General features: G+C 39.6%; 1 protein-coding gene across 1 annotated transcript; it reads right to left on the reverse strand.

Moving 5' to 3' along the window:
* Window positions 1-1,486: 1,486 nt before the first annotated feature.
* cir1 (corepressor interacting with RBPJ, CIR1) lies at window positions 1,487-15,106 on the reverse strand. Its single transcript, XM_060930029.1, has 10 exons — window positions 14,960-15,106; window positions 7,924-8,018; window positions 6,596-6,669; window positions 6,475-6,488; window positions 5,615-5,667; window positions 5,484-5,532; window positions 5,244-5,361; window positions 4,378-4,484; window positions 3,891-3,973; window positions 1,487-3,575 (listed from the first exon to the last, which is right to left on the reverse strand). Exons 1-10 carry the CDS (start codon window positions 15,029-15,031, stop codon window positions 2,759-2,761), a joined length of 1,482 nt encoding a protein of 493 aa, XP_060786012.1. The 5' UTR covers window positions 15,032-15,106; the 3' UTR covers window positions 1,487-2,758.
* Between the last annotated feature and the right edge of the window lie 1,969 nt (window positions 15,107-17,075).

The following is a 17,075-nucleotide window of genomic DNA, read 5'->3' on the forward strand; positions in this document are numbered from 1 at the left end:
AGGGGGCTCGGTGACAAAAGGGCTCTGAATATTTATTTTAATCGGTCGAATTAACTGCTTGCATTTGCATGTCAAATGGAAAATGTCCATTTAAGAGGGTGCTATGGTCTATAGCAGCTTTTAGCCTTTATAAGCGCAGCACTTGATTGGTGTTATGGGAACAGTTTGGCCCTTTTTCTGGATGCCACTTTTGAGAAGGAAAATGGGAAAAGCCATATGCAAATGGTGATTTTAAAACGCTCTTGTTGCGGTGCAGTCAAATGGTCGCTGGGTGTTATTTGAATATCAGTGGCCGCGTACTGAAAGGGTTCAAGGATGCTCTCTGAGTCCTTTGTGTTTATCCAGTGCAGCGTCCGATCTGAAAGAAAGAAGCTGCGGTATAATTAGGCTGCGACTCAGCCTGGGAACCTGTGAGGGCTTCATGTCTCAGCCAGGGGAGGAAGTTAAATTGACCAGAAGGCAATAGACGAAAATTATTTTCATTTCCTATTGTAGGCTACGCTTGGTAGCTGGTCGCAATAGGTACTGAGGACAAAATACACCCAACAATAAATCGTTCCATTATCAGATAATTTGACATTTTGCAGGGTGAAACAGACTGAATAAAAACAAAACTAAAAAAAAAAAAGTAATTTTAATTCTGAGTGTTGCCCTGTGTTTAATAAACGGTAACAAAATTGTTGTCTTGTAAATTATACGAGACGAGTTTATTTTATTTTAACAAACACCAGGTGCCTGAATTTGATTTTCAGCCTGTCTGTGATGCCCTTTGCGAGTTTATTGCGGACCCTGTGCTGCGGAAATGAGCGCTGTTTGGGCGTGAAGGCATTCATAAGCACACTTTACAATTATATGGTCTCATTAAGATTTACAAACAGGAGAGCAGAGCCGGACGAGAATGAATCACTGAGAGGTGGCGGCTCGCCTGCGGTCGCGGACAGAGAGCGCCGTCACTCAGCGCTTTGTTCCGCTTTAGCAGAATGCGCTCTTGCTGAGACAGAGGCAAAAAGTCAAGCTTTTGTTTGCGCGCCACAATAAAGACAGATCAAAGAGCCGCAGTCTGTGCGGGATACGAGCAGGATGAGCGCCATATCAATGATCAAGGAGCTCACACCGCTGTCCTCAGCAGCCCAGGGTCAAAAGAAAGTGTCCATCAATAACAAAATCACACACCTTATTTTATCATGATGAGCAAATCTCTAATGAATAATAATACGAACCTAAACTCCTAGTTGTATCCCAGTGACATCCTGTTTTTCCTCCCCATGAGATAATAATAATAATAATAATAATAATAATAATTTAAGCATACGAACTCCTAATTGTATCTCAGCACTGGTTCACCCATGTAGAAATTGTGCCAAGCCAATAATTCTCTCAAAAACAACTGAGCAACAATTAATTAAACTTTTATCTCTCAGCACCATCTCTGGGTTTATTTCAATGCCGGTAAATATTCTTGAAAATAAGTTCACTGGGACATTGCTGATTTGAACAGGAAGCTATTTTATTGCTTTCAGGAAGAAAAAACAAAAAAACCATTTGCACTTGAGTGCTTTGATGCTACCTCAAGTAGCTCTAGTGTGGGTTTTCTGATGAAAGTAGAACAATCACCATGAATATTGGCCAACTGTACAGAACAACTATGAAAGACAAAGGCAAAAATGATATGAGAAAATGCCATGGAGGGTATTTCTGTGACAAAGTGTACATCATTGTATTAAGAAGCTCTCAGCCTTCTCAGCGCTTTATATTTACTCCCCGGCCCAGAAGAAAGTGGAGCGCATTTCTAGAAACCCTGCAACATGAAGGTCAGGAGAAAGTCCAAAATACAAGAAGCTTATTTCAACACTTTTGCAAAGAAGCGTACTAAACATTAAAAGATGTCAGTGTTGTTCTAATTGTGTATTTTAAAATAAAACCCGAAAGGAATATTTAATGCCGTTGCTCAAAGTGCTGTGTGAGTTGGAAATTAGGCAACCTGTTGAAACTTCTCAAAGGAAAATATATAAGCTCACGTATATATTTCAGTTTATGATTGGTTAATGAACATTAAAAATAGAAACAAATTTAACACATATCTACAGGTCAGTGCAAGTACGGACTAGGATACATGTGATCATTACAATCATTTATGCAATGTTGCTAGAAATACATTTCAAAGACCACAATAACTAATGGATAATATCCAATATGCTGAAAGAGCTACAATATAAGGAAAGCAGCTCTCTATGAAACTTCTGGGGTTAAAAATCACTGAACTTCAAAGCATAAATGTCAATGAAGGACGGGTGGAGGAATTTCCCATGCTTCCTTGTTAAAGAACTGTTTAGCCTGAAGGCAAATACACCTTATGTTACTGCAAAAACATATCTAACTCGGTATTTAGACACGATATTGTCTCATTCTCAAATCAGAAAAGTAACATTTTGAAAAAGCCAAAATGCGTTAGAAGAACGAATGTATGAGAATTTTAGAGTTCTTGTCATTTGTCCGAAAGTATTTTGGCGCCCTCTTCTGGTTAAAAAAGTTTTAGCCATGAAAAGAAAGAAAAAGGTTCAAATCACACATACAAGCTACTTTTACTGCACAAATACAAACTCTGAAAACTAAAAGATAGGCACAAAACTTAACATTTAAAGCAGTAAAAACTTTACAGGTCATTGTATGTCCAATACAGTTTCACATTAAAACAAATCGTAAATTACACCAATAGGAAAAGGTTATTTCCATGTCTCTGCTTCTCCCTCACTGCTTCTTATCGTCCCGACTTGGACTGTTCCTTTCTTTCCCTCACAGTTTCCCTGCTCCTGCCTTGTTCCCTACTCCCAGTCCTCACTCTTATTCTTTCCCGACTCCTGCTCCTTACTCTTTCCCTACTCCTACTTCTTTCTTTTCCAGCTCTACTTCGTTCAAAGCCATCACGCCGGTCTTTCATCCTCGCCTCATTTTCTTGTCGTCTATCCCGGCTCCGACTCCTTTCATTTTTACCTCGATCATTACTCACACTTCTTTGTTTCACACTCCTTTCCTTCTCCCAACTGTTCTCCCTCCTTTTCCTTACTCTCTCTCTACTCAAACTCCTATTTCTCTCACTATCTCTGCTGGTTCGATCTTCACCCTTCTCTCTTTCACACCCTCTTCTCTCTTTGTCCTTATTCCTCCATTCCGTCTCTTTGCTCTCATTTGGCAGACTTTCTTTTCTATGCATCCAACTTCTTTCCTGTAGCCTGTCCTGCTCATCTGACTGTGCACGTGCATGTTTGTCTCGGCTGTGCTTAGAATCAGGACCCTGACCACGATTTCTATTGCAAGGCTCCTTGTTTGTTCCTCTCGACCTTCCTTCATTCTTACCATCAGAACTGCTCTCACTGGATGAGTCCCTCCTCCTATTCTTTCCGCCCTTCTTCACTTTTCTAGCTTTGGGCCTTTCAGATTCAGACTCAGAGCTGCTACTACTGTCTGAGGTGCTGCTAGAGGAACCCGCAGTCGTCTTTTTCTTCTGTTTGCGTTTCTTCTTTTTCTCCTTTTTACTCTTCTTCTTGTCCTTTTTCTTTTCTAGCCGGTCAAGTTTTCTTTAAAAAAATAAATAAATAAAAATTGTTTAAGGCATCGAGAGAATTCTATTTATAAGAAAATTAAACAGCTGAATGCAAAACCATATAAATGAACAATAAAATTTGAAAATGATATGTTTTGCATCTCATTTTTTTAATTCACTATTTTAACAGCAGTGGAATAATTACAAATCCCAATTAATGTATTTATTTAGCTAGTCTATTATGCTGCATACTCATCCACCGAACTGACACATACAACTGAAAGAATAATTTCATGCTTCAGATATATTTCCACAAAGCATATTTGGTTGCATAAATATATTTACACACCTGAGGAGCTTCTGTTTTTGCTTCATGGTTAAAGATTTAAGGAACTCTACTTCAGGATCATCTTCCTCACTTGCCACAAATCCCTGTAATAGAAATACAGAAATTCATGACCTTAGCACTTACGCCACGGAGCTTAAACGTGCCCCCCCACACCCACTCCCACACTTAAAATTGTTCATCACATGAACATACATCAACAAGCAGCAACCTGAATGGGTATGTAAAGGCCAATAAACAGGAGCGCCACAAGTTCTATAAGCTGCAAAATAAGCAATGTTCCTGGTCCCCTGTGTTCCTATAATTTCAGTAGTCAGTCTCATCAAGCCTGCTCTCTTGACTAAACTTGCTGTGACTAGAATCCCTGTGCCGCTGTGTGATAATTGGCCGTTTTGCTGCAATCACTCCCTCTCTTCTCCTTGCTTGGGACCGGGCATGGATATCATTGGTTTCATTTGAGCCTGAGGGGGTCGGGGGACCTGGAGATTACCTGTGCTGGATCACAAACAGTGGCGTTCCTCCCAAGGACACATTTCTTCAGCGCAAACCCACTGTTCCGCATCTCTGCCATTAACTCGGAGGGGTGCATCGACGGGCCTGTTTGCACAAAACACAACATCACAGTCCCATTGATGTGTGTGCATCCCTCTCAGAGGGGAGCTCAGCAGCAGCTTTGTTAACAGAAAGGGACACCAAATCAACTCACTCATCCCCTGACTGGGCAAATCACACTGTATTATTCTGCCAAAGCAGTGGTTAGAGCAAATCAGAATACACAATAATTGCAATTTTTCTGGCAGCTCAGGAGGAGGGCCAGTCTGAGAACTGTCATGCTGGACCCAGGAGGAGTAAACACATTACTGTACTGCTATACACTCTGATTACAGTCCTCAGCACACAACTACTGCTTCCTGCACTGAGAGGCATTTGAGAGACTCTGGATCATGACTGTCCCAAGTAAAGCACTGGCAATGATCCTTGAGGCAAATTTTGCTGTGATGTCTAATTTATACTATGCATATGTGTGCCTTGCTGCTATAAGTCGAGTTTGCACAAACGCAACAAAACTCAACAGTAAGCATGCCATCCAGCCTTCTCAGCATGGTGAACAGGAAAGGTATCTACCTTTAATAATGTATTCTAAGATGACAACACTGCCATCTTCAGGGTCAGAGAAATTCAGTACAAGGTATTTCACTCACACAAGCATTTCAGGTAATAATGAATTTGTAACATTACAAACAACAGCAGATTAACAGCTGTCGGTCAGTTAATGATGCCTATCTGAAAGCATTTTTGAAATGTAATAATTGAAAAGGTACATAAAATGCTATGTATTGAGGGGGAAATGTTTACCTGCTTCATCATTGGCTACAGAGCTGGCATTGATTCCAGACAGACCAAAGAGAGGACACTCCCTGTCCGTGTTCACATGACCCCACTTATGACATTTGATACACCGTACATTCCGCACCTACAGAACAAACATTCCAAATTCACTAACTGCTCTATTTACAAACATCTATATGGATCTAAATTATAACAAAGTACAGGTACAGAGGTCAAAATAGAGAAAACAGTAAAATAAAATCGAACCTGGATCCCAAAAGGCTGATCTCTGATGTTCATATCATCTTTAGCGTACCTAAAGAGGAGGAAGTAAGAGCAGAGAATGACGACATGAGTATTAAGTCTTACTCATTTGAACACAGAGTAATAAAACATACTTTTCACGAGGAGCAACCTTCTGCCACTCAAACTTGTATTCAGATTCTCCTTCCTGTGAAGAAAATATAAAACATTATGGTTAGGGGATATCATCAGTCATATGAATAACGTGAAAAATCGTGTAACGATCAAACTTATGATAAATTGCCGGACCGTCAGTACAATAACACTGACCAACTCAAGTGAACATTATTTGGTAAGATTTTTCTTAAAAATGTGCCATGACAATTTTGCTGGCATTTTGTGCATTTTAAAATGCCTTCAAGTTGTTTTAAAAAAAAAGTAAATTCTCACAAGTCTCAGAGAGTCGTATGGCAGAAGCGTCACATAATTTAAGCCTAAGAACAAAAGACTAAAAACGTGCCATGATTTAACAGAGAAAAATATCCGATTGAGGATATTGAAGTTTTCTGCACAAACAAAATTAGGTAATGTTAAGTGAAGGAGTCTCGACTTCCTGGCTTTGTTACAGCCAGCAAGTTTTGCAGCACAGAAACGTCTCTGAGACAGAAGACTTTACATTTTGCAGTTTCTCAGTTATGTGACCAGCATTTTTTTTTTATTGTTAACTTCAAAAGAGAAAAATGAAGAGAGGTGCTGTTGAAGGAACAATTGTTTACAGCACAAGTGATAGGAAATAACTTGTTTGAACATTTCACAGCATAAAACGTAACAAGAGCAAAAAAAAAATTATGATGCGTCATCCATGAAGCACACACTACACCACCCTGTCAGTATTTATTTTCCTATAAGAACACAACTCCATCACATTTACATCAACCACTTTATCTAAAATATTTCAACATTTTTTAAAAATAAATTAGGACTTAAATACCTACTCAGTAGCATGACAACTTACCTCTTTGGTTTCCTCTTCAAAGATCAGAGAGAGATTTCATGAAAAGAGAAACAAAGACAGAGTAAGGTACAAAATTTTATAAAATCATGTTGCTTCATCTCAAGGATCAGAATTTAATTACCTTTTGATACACCAGGAGGAGCTTCATACATAAAATTCAGGCCGTTTTTCACCCTGTCATCACCCATCAGCAGTCTAAAACACATCAGGCTGAAATTATTAAGGTCATCACTACAGAAGACAAACACTGCCACCTTCAGGCAACATCAGGTATTTAATAAGGGAAGAGGAAACTGCAGTAGAGTTTATGCTCACACTACGCCTGCTAAAATATACATTTTTTAATATAAATTACATTTTTTAATTAAATAAATAAAGAGAGAAAGGCTGGCTTTTTTTCATGGTATGTATTCCATTCAGCTAGCATGATACTGAATTCGTCTTCAAAAAGTTCAACATCATGCTCGCTGAATGGAATTTATCCGATATACCACAAAAAAGCCAGCCAATATATTATTGTTGTTGTTAATACATACACATTCCTTTTGTGTGTTCAACATGTCTTCCTCTTTCAAAATTCTCTCAAAATCTTCCATATTTAATGAAGTAAACCTGGCGGCCATATTTGTTTACAAATTGTTACAAATCGCTCTAGGGCGGAAGTTTTACGCTTCCAACATGTGACGTCATGTTGTCTTGACAACCATGCAACATCGTAACCATAAACCATATTCAACGCTCATTCTCCATTGGGTAGAGTGATGTAATATATGTAGGATAAGCGATATAATAATATTGCAGGCTACCGAACCAAATGAACGAAACCCGCTAGAAGGGAATAGAATAGCTACATGTTTTTATTCCATCGAAAAAGTGTCCTGTATGTATAATATTAAAGAATCTCTGGTACTCAAAGGCAAATCCTTCTATAAACAATGTTACGGAAAGCTTAACAAAAAATTTTGCACAGGAAATCTATATTACTATAAAATGAATAAAAAAGGTCTACTTGATGAAGACAACAACAACAACTTTGTCACATATACACTGCAGCAGAGCAATTTTTTTTTTTTTTGCATATCCAAGCTTGTTAGAAAGCTGGGGTCAGAGCGTAGGGTAAGCCACGATGCAGTGCCACTGGAGCAGAGAGGGTTAAGGGCCTTGCTCAAGAGCCCAACAGTGGCAGCTTGGCAGATTGAATCCCCAACCTTCTGAGGAGTAAATCAGAGCCAGATGAAGTGGCCAGGAAACATTTAAATCCCACACATATCATACTGATGCCGAACACACTAGCATGTCAGTGGAAGTTCTCTCCCTAAATACCATGAAAGTTTGTACACTGTGGCAGTTAAACTTGTCCACCTGAGAGATTTTCACTCTCATAAAATCAACCATTTTGAAACATGCAGTTGTGTGCCCATTAATAACAAAATTCAGCTCTTGACTAACCTGTTGTTGTAGGTCTCCTGCTCCTTCACATAAGTCTGCATCAGCTCCTCCTGCTTCTTCTTCTCGAAGGTTATTTTCTGTTCTGCCATCCATACCTAAAAAACACATTATTCTCATTATTGCATAGCAAAGAAAAAAGAAACTTACAAATTGTTGACTGCCCCCAAATGTAGTCGATAGGGCTGTGCGATGTCCCCTTAATTGGCATCGACGATGTTTACAGTGCAAACATCGTGATGGACGATCATATGGGGGGGGGGGGGGGGGGGGTTAAATACCACATTATAAAATTTATTATTATTATTATAAGTATTAGATACTCATCCGAGGCTTTGGCACGTAAAGAAAAAAAAAATCCCATTGCGCTGAGAATTGTGATATATACTATATCCCATAGCCTACTATCTCTTTAAATTTAGGCTACCTAATTTTCTATGTTTGATCTTCACGCCACAAAATCTGAGTTGATGGAAGAGATGGTGACAGAGATCGTTCCGTCGCTGTCAGGTGCTACAACACCCGGTCCGTCACATGATGAAGGGGAGGAACCAGGTGACTGCGCCGCGGCAGTGCCTAAGAAAAAGAGAGGGTCTTTGGGCAGCCTTCTTGGGAAGAGAGCAGCAGCCAGAGCATCCACGCTTACTGATGAAGAAAAGTCTGAGGCAGAAATGACCATGTACCTGCAGGAAATTGTCATTGATGGGGGGAGGACCCACTGATGTGGTGGAAAAGGAACGAGAAAAGACTTCCATTAATGGCAAGATTAGCACATAAATATTTGTGCATATGCGCCACCAGTACTCCATCAGAACGAGTGTTCAGCACCGCGGGTAGTATAGTTACCCCAATCCGCAGCTCATTAAAACCAGACAAAGTAAACATGCTAGTATTTTTAGCCAGAAACCTCGACATTTAAACATGGTGACCATTGCACTGTTAACCCATTAGGTTGAATTGCTTCAGACTGCCTGCGTTTTCTTGATTTTGATTTTTATTATTACTATTATTGTTATTTATTTACTTGTTCTTGTATTAACACAGGCTCTCTCGTTTTTTTTTAATCACTGTTCTTTGCTCACTGAGTCGACTTCATGAATATTTGGTAGTTTTAATTTCACTGTAAAAAGTTAATGCCCGGCGACGTTAAACTTTGTGAGCGCATTTCGTGCTGCGCACGTTCCGGTTCTCTTCGTCTTGATCGTTCATCTTTAAATAATTATATGTTTACAAAATCATGTTCATGACTATTTATTTTGTAGCATTTTTACAATAAAAAGTTAATGCCTAAGCCTGGTTAATGCCTAATGCCTAAATTAAATTGTGTAGGCTACCGTTAAGCGCATGCTTGTGCGTTCCTGTTAGACTTGATTTGTTGTTCAGCCTACTGTATCTTTTCACGAATACCGGTTCACAGAATCACCTTCATTCTTCCATTTGGTTTGACATTATGGCTTAGAGTGGACCATTTTGTGTCTGAAAGTAGGCCTATTTACCAGATTAAAAAGTTATTTGACTTCTGCCGAAGTCTGCGCTTCACTGCCGTTTGATAAGGTGCAATGTTTCCCGACTGAAGTCGTTAATAGTGGCTATTTGTTTGAACATGACAAATTTTACATTAAAAGTATAGTGTAGGCTAAAAAATGAAGTCGTCAAAATTTATTATTAGTAGCATACTGTATTTGTGTAACCACATGTTACAGTATGTTCACTAGCACGTCCCTGCACCATAGCCTACATGAACAAGCGGTAATAGGATATTACTTTATAATGACATATAATTATGTATTTATATATGTTATATAATATATTTATATATTAAACAAAACTAACTAACTAAACTAACAAAAAAACTAACTTTTTAGGTTAAATAGGCCCAGATGATATATGCATGTTTATGACAGGAGGGGGCGTGGTATCACGATGGTGGCTCTCCATCGTGATGGATGACCACCATCGTCGATGGACGATGGCATCGTCGATGGACGATGGCATCGTCGATGGACGATGGCATCGTCTATCAGCACAGCCCTAGTAGTCGACCTACTACTCATGTATGCTCAGTGTCTGAAGTTTGGAGTTTGATTCTTTGCTATCTGATTCTTTAACTTTACACTGTCGCTACTCAACACTACACACCTAAATCATCACTGGATTGTGATGATTTAGGTGTGTAGTGTTGAGTAGCGACAGTGTAAATATCCAGTCTGCATGCTCAGAAAACAAAAGTACATCATTGTACCTTTCGGGGTACAACGGCTTGTCACTGGGGCAGTATCCTCCAAGGTACTTATTTGTACCATTTCTATACTGATTGGGAACCTTTTTGACCATAAAAAAAAAAACAGATAGTTACCATGAAGTCCAATAATGAGCTCTAAGGAGTACATTAGTTTAGACTGTACCTTGGGGGACAGAAATGGACTCCTACTGTACCGCTGTTTCTGACAGCGTGGGGGAGCTCGTCCCCGCCATCGGCTCAGATTCCTGTTCTTGACTAACAGGAGTGGAAACCAGTGTGGTCTTCTGTTGTAGCTCATCTGGCTCAAGGTTTGACATGTAGCATATTCCGAGATGCTTTTCTGTTCACCACGGTTGTAAACAGTGTTTATCAGAGTTTGACCTGTCAGGTCAAAACAGTCCGTCCATTCCCCTCGACCCTTGCTCATAAACAAGAAGTTTCTGCCTACAGACCTGAAGCTCACACCATTTGCCACACTATTCCATGTAAACTCTAGAGACTGTCGTGCGAGGAAAAATCCAGGTGATCGGCAATTTCTGAAATACTCCAACCCACCTGTCTGGCACCAATAACCATGCCACACTCAGTGTCACCGAGATCAGATTTTCCCTCTTTCTGGTGTTTGATGTGAAGATTCACTGAAGCTCTTGACCTACAAGATTGCATGCATTGTGCTGCTGCCACATGACAGGCTGATTGGATAACTGCATAGCTCAATGCTCTAAAGACAGTGGAGGTGATTCTAGACTTCAGGAGGAGCTCTGCCACACCCTCCCCCATCACCCTGTTTGACTCCCCAGTAACCTCTGTGGAGTATTTCTGCTTCCTGGGCACTACAATCACTCAGGACCTCAAGCGGGAGATGAATACCTGCTCTCTCACCAAGAAAACACAGCAGAGGATGGTTCTTCCTGTGACAGTTGAAGTTTGAGCTGCCAAAGACAATGATGGTGCACTTTTACACCACCATCAAGTTCATCTTCACCTCCTCCATCACCGTCTGGTACGCTGCTGCCACTGCCAGGGACAAGGGCAGACTGCAGTGAATCATTCGCTCTGCTGAGAGGACGATTGGCCTTCCGTCTCTTCAGGACCTGTATGAGTCCAGGGCCCTGAGGAGGGCAGAAAGGATTACGGCCGACCCCTCTCACCCTGAACACAAACTTCTTGAAATCACTCCCCTCTGGTAGGAGATTGCGGTCCATTAGAACTACAGCCCTTATGCCATAAGGTCAGCTTTTTCCCCACTGCAGCTGGCCTCATCAGTAAGGTCAGAGACACCCACTGACTCAAACCTCACACTTTCAATCTGTGACATTAATGCACTTCGTCTCTGAACTGCAATTTTGCACATTTCAAGGTCATGTCATGCATCTTCATTCTGTGAACCTTTATTGCACATTCCGGGGCACACTGTACAGCTTGGCTATTTATTTATCTATCCCATTTCTCTTCTCACACATTCATGCAATGACTCTTCATCATCATGTGATCTGTTTTTGCACATTACAGGACATACTGTACAGCTTGGACTTCAAAACAACCCATGCACATACCCCTTAAGTGTGGTTACTTTTCAAAATTTTTATATTTTAGATTCTTATTATTTTTTATTCTATTTTTTATATAACTAATTTTGCCTTTTTTATGCTTTTATCTCAACTCAATCAATCAAGCAATCAAGTTTTATTTATATAGCCCTTTACAATAACCAAAAGGTACCCAAAGTGCTTTACATCAAAGCCATAAAACAGAACACCAAAATACATAAAAACACAGGTTTTGACTGCGGAAGGTGCCACTGTACTGCAGATTACCAAAAGCCTTTCAGAAGTACATGAAATAAAAACAGACGAAACGAAGCACCCCTCAAAAACAAGACTCCCCTAGTCAGGATTGTATGCCAATCTAAAAAAGTAGGTCTTCAACTTTGATTTAAAAAGGCCGGGATCAATAGTGGTGCGAATGTCGGGGGGCAGATTGTTCCACAGTCTGGGAGCAGCGACAGCAAAAGAACGATCACCCCACTGTTTATATCTCGACCTTGGAACTTCTAACAGAAGCTGACCCGAAGAACACAGGGCCCTACCATGATCACGAATAGTTAAAATCTCAGACAGGTAAGAGGGAGCCAGGCCATTGATGGCATTAAAAACAAACAACAGAAGCTTAAAATCAATTCTAAAACGGACTGGAAGCCAATGGAGTGACGACAACACAGGAGTAATGTGTTCACGTCTAGACGTGCTTGTTAAAAATCGGGCCGCAGCGTTCTGTACAAGTTGAAGACGTAAAATTGAAGACTGGCTGAGGCCAACATACAGGGCATTACAATAGTCCAGTCTCGAACTGATAAATGCATGAATTGCCTTCTCGAGATGCTGCCAACTAAGAAATGGCTTCGCTTTGGCCAACAGACGAAGTTGAAAAGAGCTCGTTCTAACAACAGAACTAATCTGTTTATCAAATTTAAGCCCACTGTCAAACGTTACCCCAAGATTTTGTACAACCCCGATTCCAAAAAAGTTGGGACAAAGTACAAATTGTAAATAAAAACAGAATGCAATAATTTACAAATCTCAAAAACTGATATTGTATTTACAATAGAACATAGACAACATATCAAATGTCAAAAGTGAGACACTTTGAAATTTCATGCCAAATACTGGCTCATTTGAAATTTCATGACAGCAACACATCTCAAAAAAGTTGGGATAGGGGCAATAAGAGGCTGGAAAAGTTAAAAGGTACAAAAAAGGAACAGCTGGAGGACCAAATTGCAACTGATTAGGTCAATTGGCAATAGGTCATTAACATGACTGGGTATAAAAAGAGCATCTTGGAGTGGCAGCAGCTCTCAGAAGTAAAGCGGATCACCAATCCCCCTAATTCTGTGCCGACAAATAGTGGAGCAATATCAGAAAGGAGTTCGACAGTGTAAAATTGCAAAGAGTTTGAACATATCATCATCTACAGTGCATAATATCATCAAAAGATTCAGAGAATCTGGAAGAATCTCTGTGCATAAGGGTCAAGGCCGGAAAAACCATACTGGGTGCCCGTGATCTTCGGGTCCTTAGATGGCACTGCATCACATACAGGCATGCTTCTGTATTGGAAATCACAAAATGGGCTCAGGAATATTTCCAGAGAACATTATCTGTGAACACAATTCACCGTGCCATCCGCCGTTGCCAGCTAAAACTCTATAGTTCAAAGAAGAAGCCGTATCTAAACATGATCCAGAAGCGCAGACGTCTTCTCTGGGCCAAGGCTCATTTAAAATGGACTGTGGCAAAGTGGAAAACTGTTCTGTGGTCAGACGAATCAAAATTTGAAGTTCTTTATGGAAATCAGGGACGCCGTGTCATTCGGACTAAAGAGGAGAAGGACGACCCAAGTTGTTATCAGCGCTCAGTTCAGAAGCCTGCATCTCTGATGGTATGGGGTTGCATTAGTGCGTGTGGCATGGGCAGCTTACACATCTGGAAAGACACCATCAATGCTGAAAGGTATATCCAGGTTCTAGAGCAACATATGCTCCCATCCAGACGACGTCTCTTTCAGGGAAGACCTTGCATTTTCCAACATACCACATACTGCATCAATTACAGCATCATGGCTGTGTAGAAGAAGGGTCCAGGTACTGAACTGGCCAGCCTGCAGTCCAGATCTTTCACCCATAGAAAACATTTGGCGCATCATAAAACGGAAGATACGACAAAAAAGACCTAAGACAGTTGAGCAACTAGAATCCTACATTAGACAAGAATGGGTTAACATTCCTATCCCTAAACTTGAGCAACTTGTCTCCTCAGTCCCCAGACGTTTACAGACTGTTGTAAAGAGAAAAGGGGATGTCTCACAGTGGTAAACATGGCCTTGTCTCAACTTTTTTGAGATGTTGTTGTCATGAAATTTAAGTCACCTAATTTTTCTCTTTAAATGATACATCTCAGTTTAAACATTTGATGTCATCTATGTTCTATTCTGAATAAAATATGGAATTTTGAAACTTCCACATCATTGCATTCCGTTTTTATTTACAATTTGTACTTTGTCCCAACTTTTTTGGAAACAGGGTTGTTTAAAAAAAGGGGGCCAGAGTACCAAAATTTGTTGTAAAAACATTTGACGTGGGTGACGTGCCAAATAAAATATTCTGTTTTGCTGTCGTTCAAATGCAAAAAGTTCCGTGCCAGCCACTGCTTTACATCAGTAATACAATCCAGTAATTTAGTAAGCGCCATATTTTCATTGGGTCTCATGGGCAAATATATCTGCAAATCATCAGCATAAAAATGAAAAGTCAGATTGTGTTTTTTATAATTGATAAAAATTACAACTGTTCAACCACCAAAGCAAACTTCTTGTATGTGAGAACAGACTTGGCAATAAACTCGGTTCTGATTCTGATTCTAAATGACTAAACATTATTTTAAACGCTAATATTACCTTCACCATATTGGTCTTTCTGATTCCATCGTAACTGAAAAATGAACTAATTATATTGGTAATGAGCTGTATTAAATAACTTCAGCTCGAAGTGACGGTTAAGTCGCTCAAAATAAAAAAATCGGTAACTTAATTCAAAATGTATAATTAACCCAAGCTAAGCTGCCAAACTAGGTTAATATCTGAGGAAATGTCAGAGTTATTAAACGCTGAGACGTCTATGAAACACATCGGTACCATGCTAATAAGTCAAGCTAGCTTTAGCAACCCCTCTCTAGCTAACTAGCTAATTTAGCTAGCTAACTAGTTTGCCTCAAAAATTTTTAACTGAACTTTAGTTACCTTCTTTATGTTGGATTTTGACGCTGGGTGAAAATCCTTCTTGCACATAAAATTAGCAAACGACTTCCCCATGGCTGAACGCAGAGGAAATGCCACAGAAAGAACAACAGTGTTGAACTCTCACCAACACGGCCTGTTTACTAGTGATGTATCGTTCATTATAGAGTCGACTCTTTGAGTCGGTTCTTTTAAGTGGCAGTTGAGAGCCGACTCACATAGTATATGAGCTCCTTTTATTATGTTCTAGTTTATACAATATTTTATTTAGTATACATCCTGTACATCTTTTTTTTTGTTCACATCCCCTTTTTTGCCACTTGGACCACAATGGAAATAAGTGTTTACACTTTATTGTGCTATCCATGAATTTTAATGTACACTTACTTGTATTCTGTACATTATTTTACTAAATAAACTCATCATCATCAATTTATTTGAAGATGTAGAAAATGTAGTGTCTGAACGCAGAGATACTTTCGAAGTCCTTATAACGTCTCTGATACAGCATGCAGTCAGATTTGTTAAGTCTGATACTGACTGCATACAGTATCAGAGACGTCATAAGGATTAGAAGGATCATTTACCTTCTCCGTTACAGATATACATATATCACATGTTATTTACCAGCTGGGAGGTCCGTATCGTGAAATACCGTGACCGAGGTCTTGAAAGTACTGAGCGAGGCCCTCTGTCTTGAAAGTACTCAAGGCCGAGGTCACGGTATTTCACCATACGGACCGACCTTAAGCTGGTAAATAATATATTTATTTTTTTCTTTACCAAATTCTAACAGAAAATGAGAGCACCCGCAAGGGAAAACCGAGCCGAGCCGCCTATGTAGTCCCCTATTTATACAAATAGGAGTCATTCAGGATTCAGCCATGTTTTTGCTTGGCGTTAGCAACAGTTAGAGGTTTTTAGCTTTCTCCTCATCTCATCTCATCTCATCATCTCTATGTTCTACAGGGTCGCAGGCAAGCTGGAGCCTATCCCAGCTGACTACGGGTGAAAGGCGGGGTACACCCTGGACAAGGGCTGACACATAGACACAGACAACCATTCACACTCACATTCACACCTACGGTCAATTTAGAGTCACCAGTTAACCTAACCTGCATGTCTTTGGACTGTGGGGAAACCGGAGCACCTGGAGGAAACCCACGCGGACACGGGGAGAACATGCAAACTCCACACAGAAGGGCCCTCGTCGGCCCCGGGGCTCGAACCCAGGACCTTCTTGCTAACCAAGAAGGGGTTACAGCGCTAACCACTACACCACCGTGCCGCCCAGCTTTCTCCTGCAATGTTTTATTTTATTTCTTCTTCCTCAGGGTAGTAAAACTTGCTTTCGCTGTGAACACTGTCGTTAGCGCTATCCATGATGTAAAATTAATAATGCTATTCTCCTGATAAATGCTGGCAAAAAAAAATTACAAGATTTTTGATAATTTTATAAATAAATCTTATAAAAAAACATAAATGTTGACAGAAAATTCTACTATGTTTGTTGTTGTGAATGAGCGAGTCGCCAGAGGTCCGTAACCGGGGTCCGTACCGTAGGATACGGAGCCGCTCGCCAGCCAATCAGAGCGCAGGATTTGATGGAAACCGCACCGCGAAAAAAATAATGTACAGTATAAATAAATGCAAACTTGCACTACTACTGTTTTGTACACTGTTTGATTTTAGAGTGTATTTTTACCTATATTATCTATATTTTATAAATATTTATATATATTGTTTTTCTTAATATAAATTTTTTAAAATCTGATTCTACAAGTAATTTGATTGATTGATTTATTTCGCAATAGAAACATATACATAACATGTGAACATATAATATAAATATAAATATTGCGGAGGATAACACAAAAGTAAAAATACTTATTTCTATTGTGGTCCTCAAAGTAAGGTGAGAGAGAAACGGCATTATATATATATATATATATATATATATATATATATACACACACACACACACATATATATATATATATATATATATATATATATATATATATATAGTGAATTGACAATAAAAAATATTTGAATCTTAAATAAATGGCACTGAAGCACAGACACAACAGGCAAAATAACTGTAGTTCAGGAGTGTTTA

Source organism: Neoarius graeffei, chromosome 9 (assembly GCF_027579695.1).
Source record: "Neoarius graeffei isolate fNeoGra1 chromosome 9, fNeoGra1.pri, whole genome shotgun sequence".
NCBI classification, from domain to species: Eukaryota; Metazoa; Chordata; class Actinopteri; order Siluriformes; family Ariidae; genus Neoarius; species Neoarius graeffei.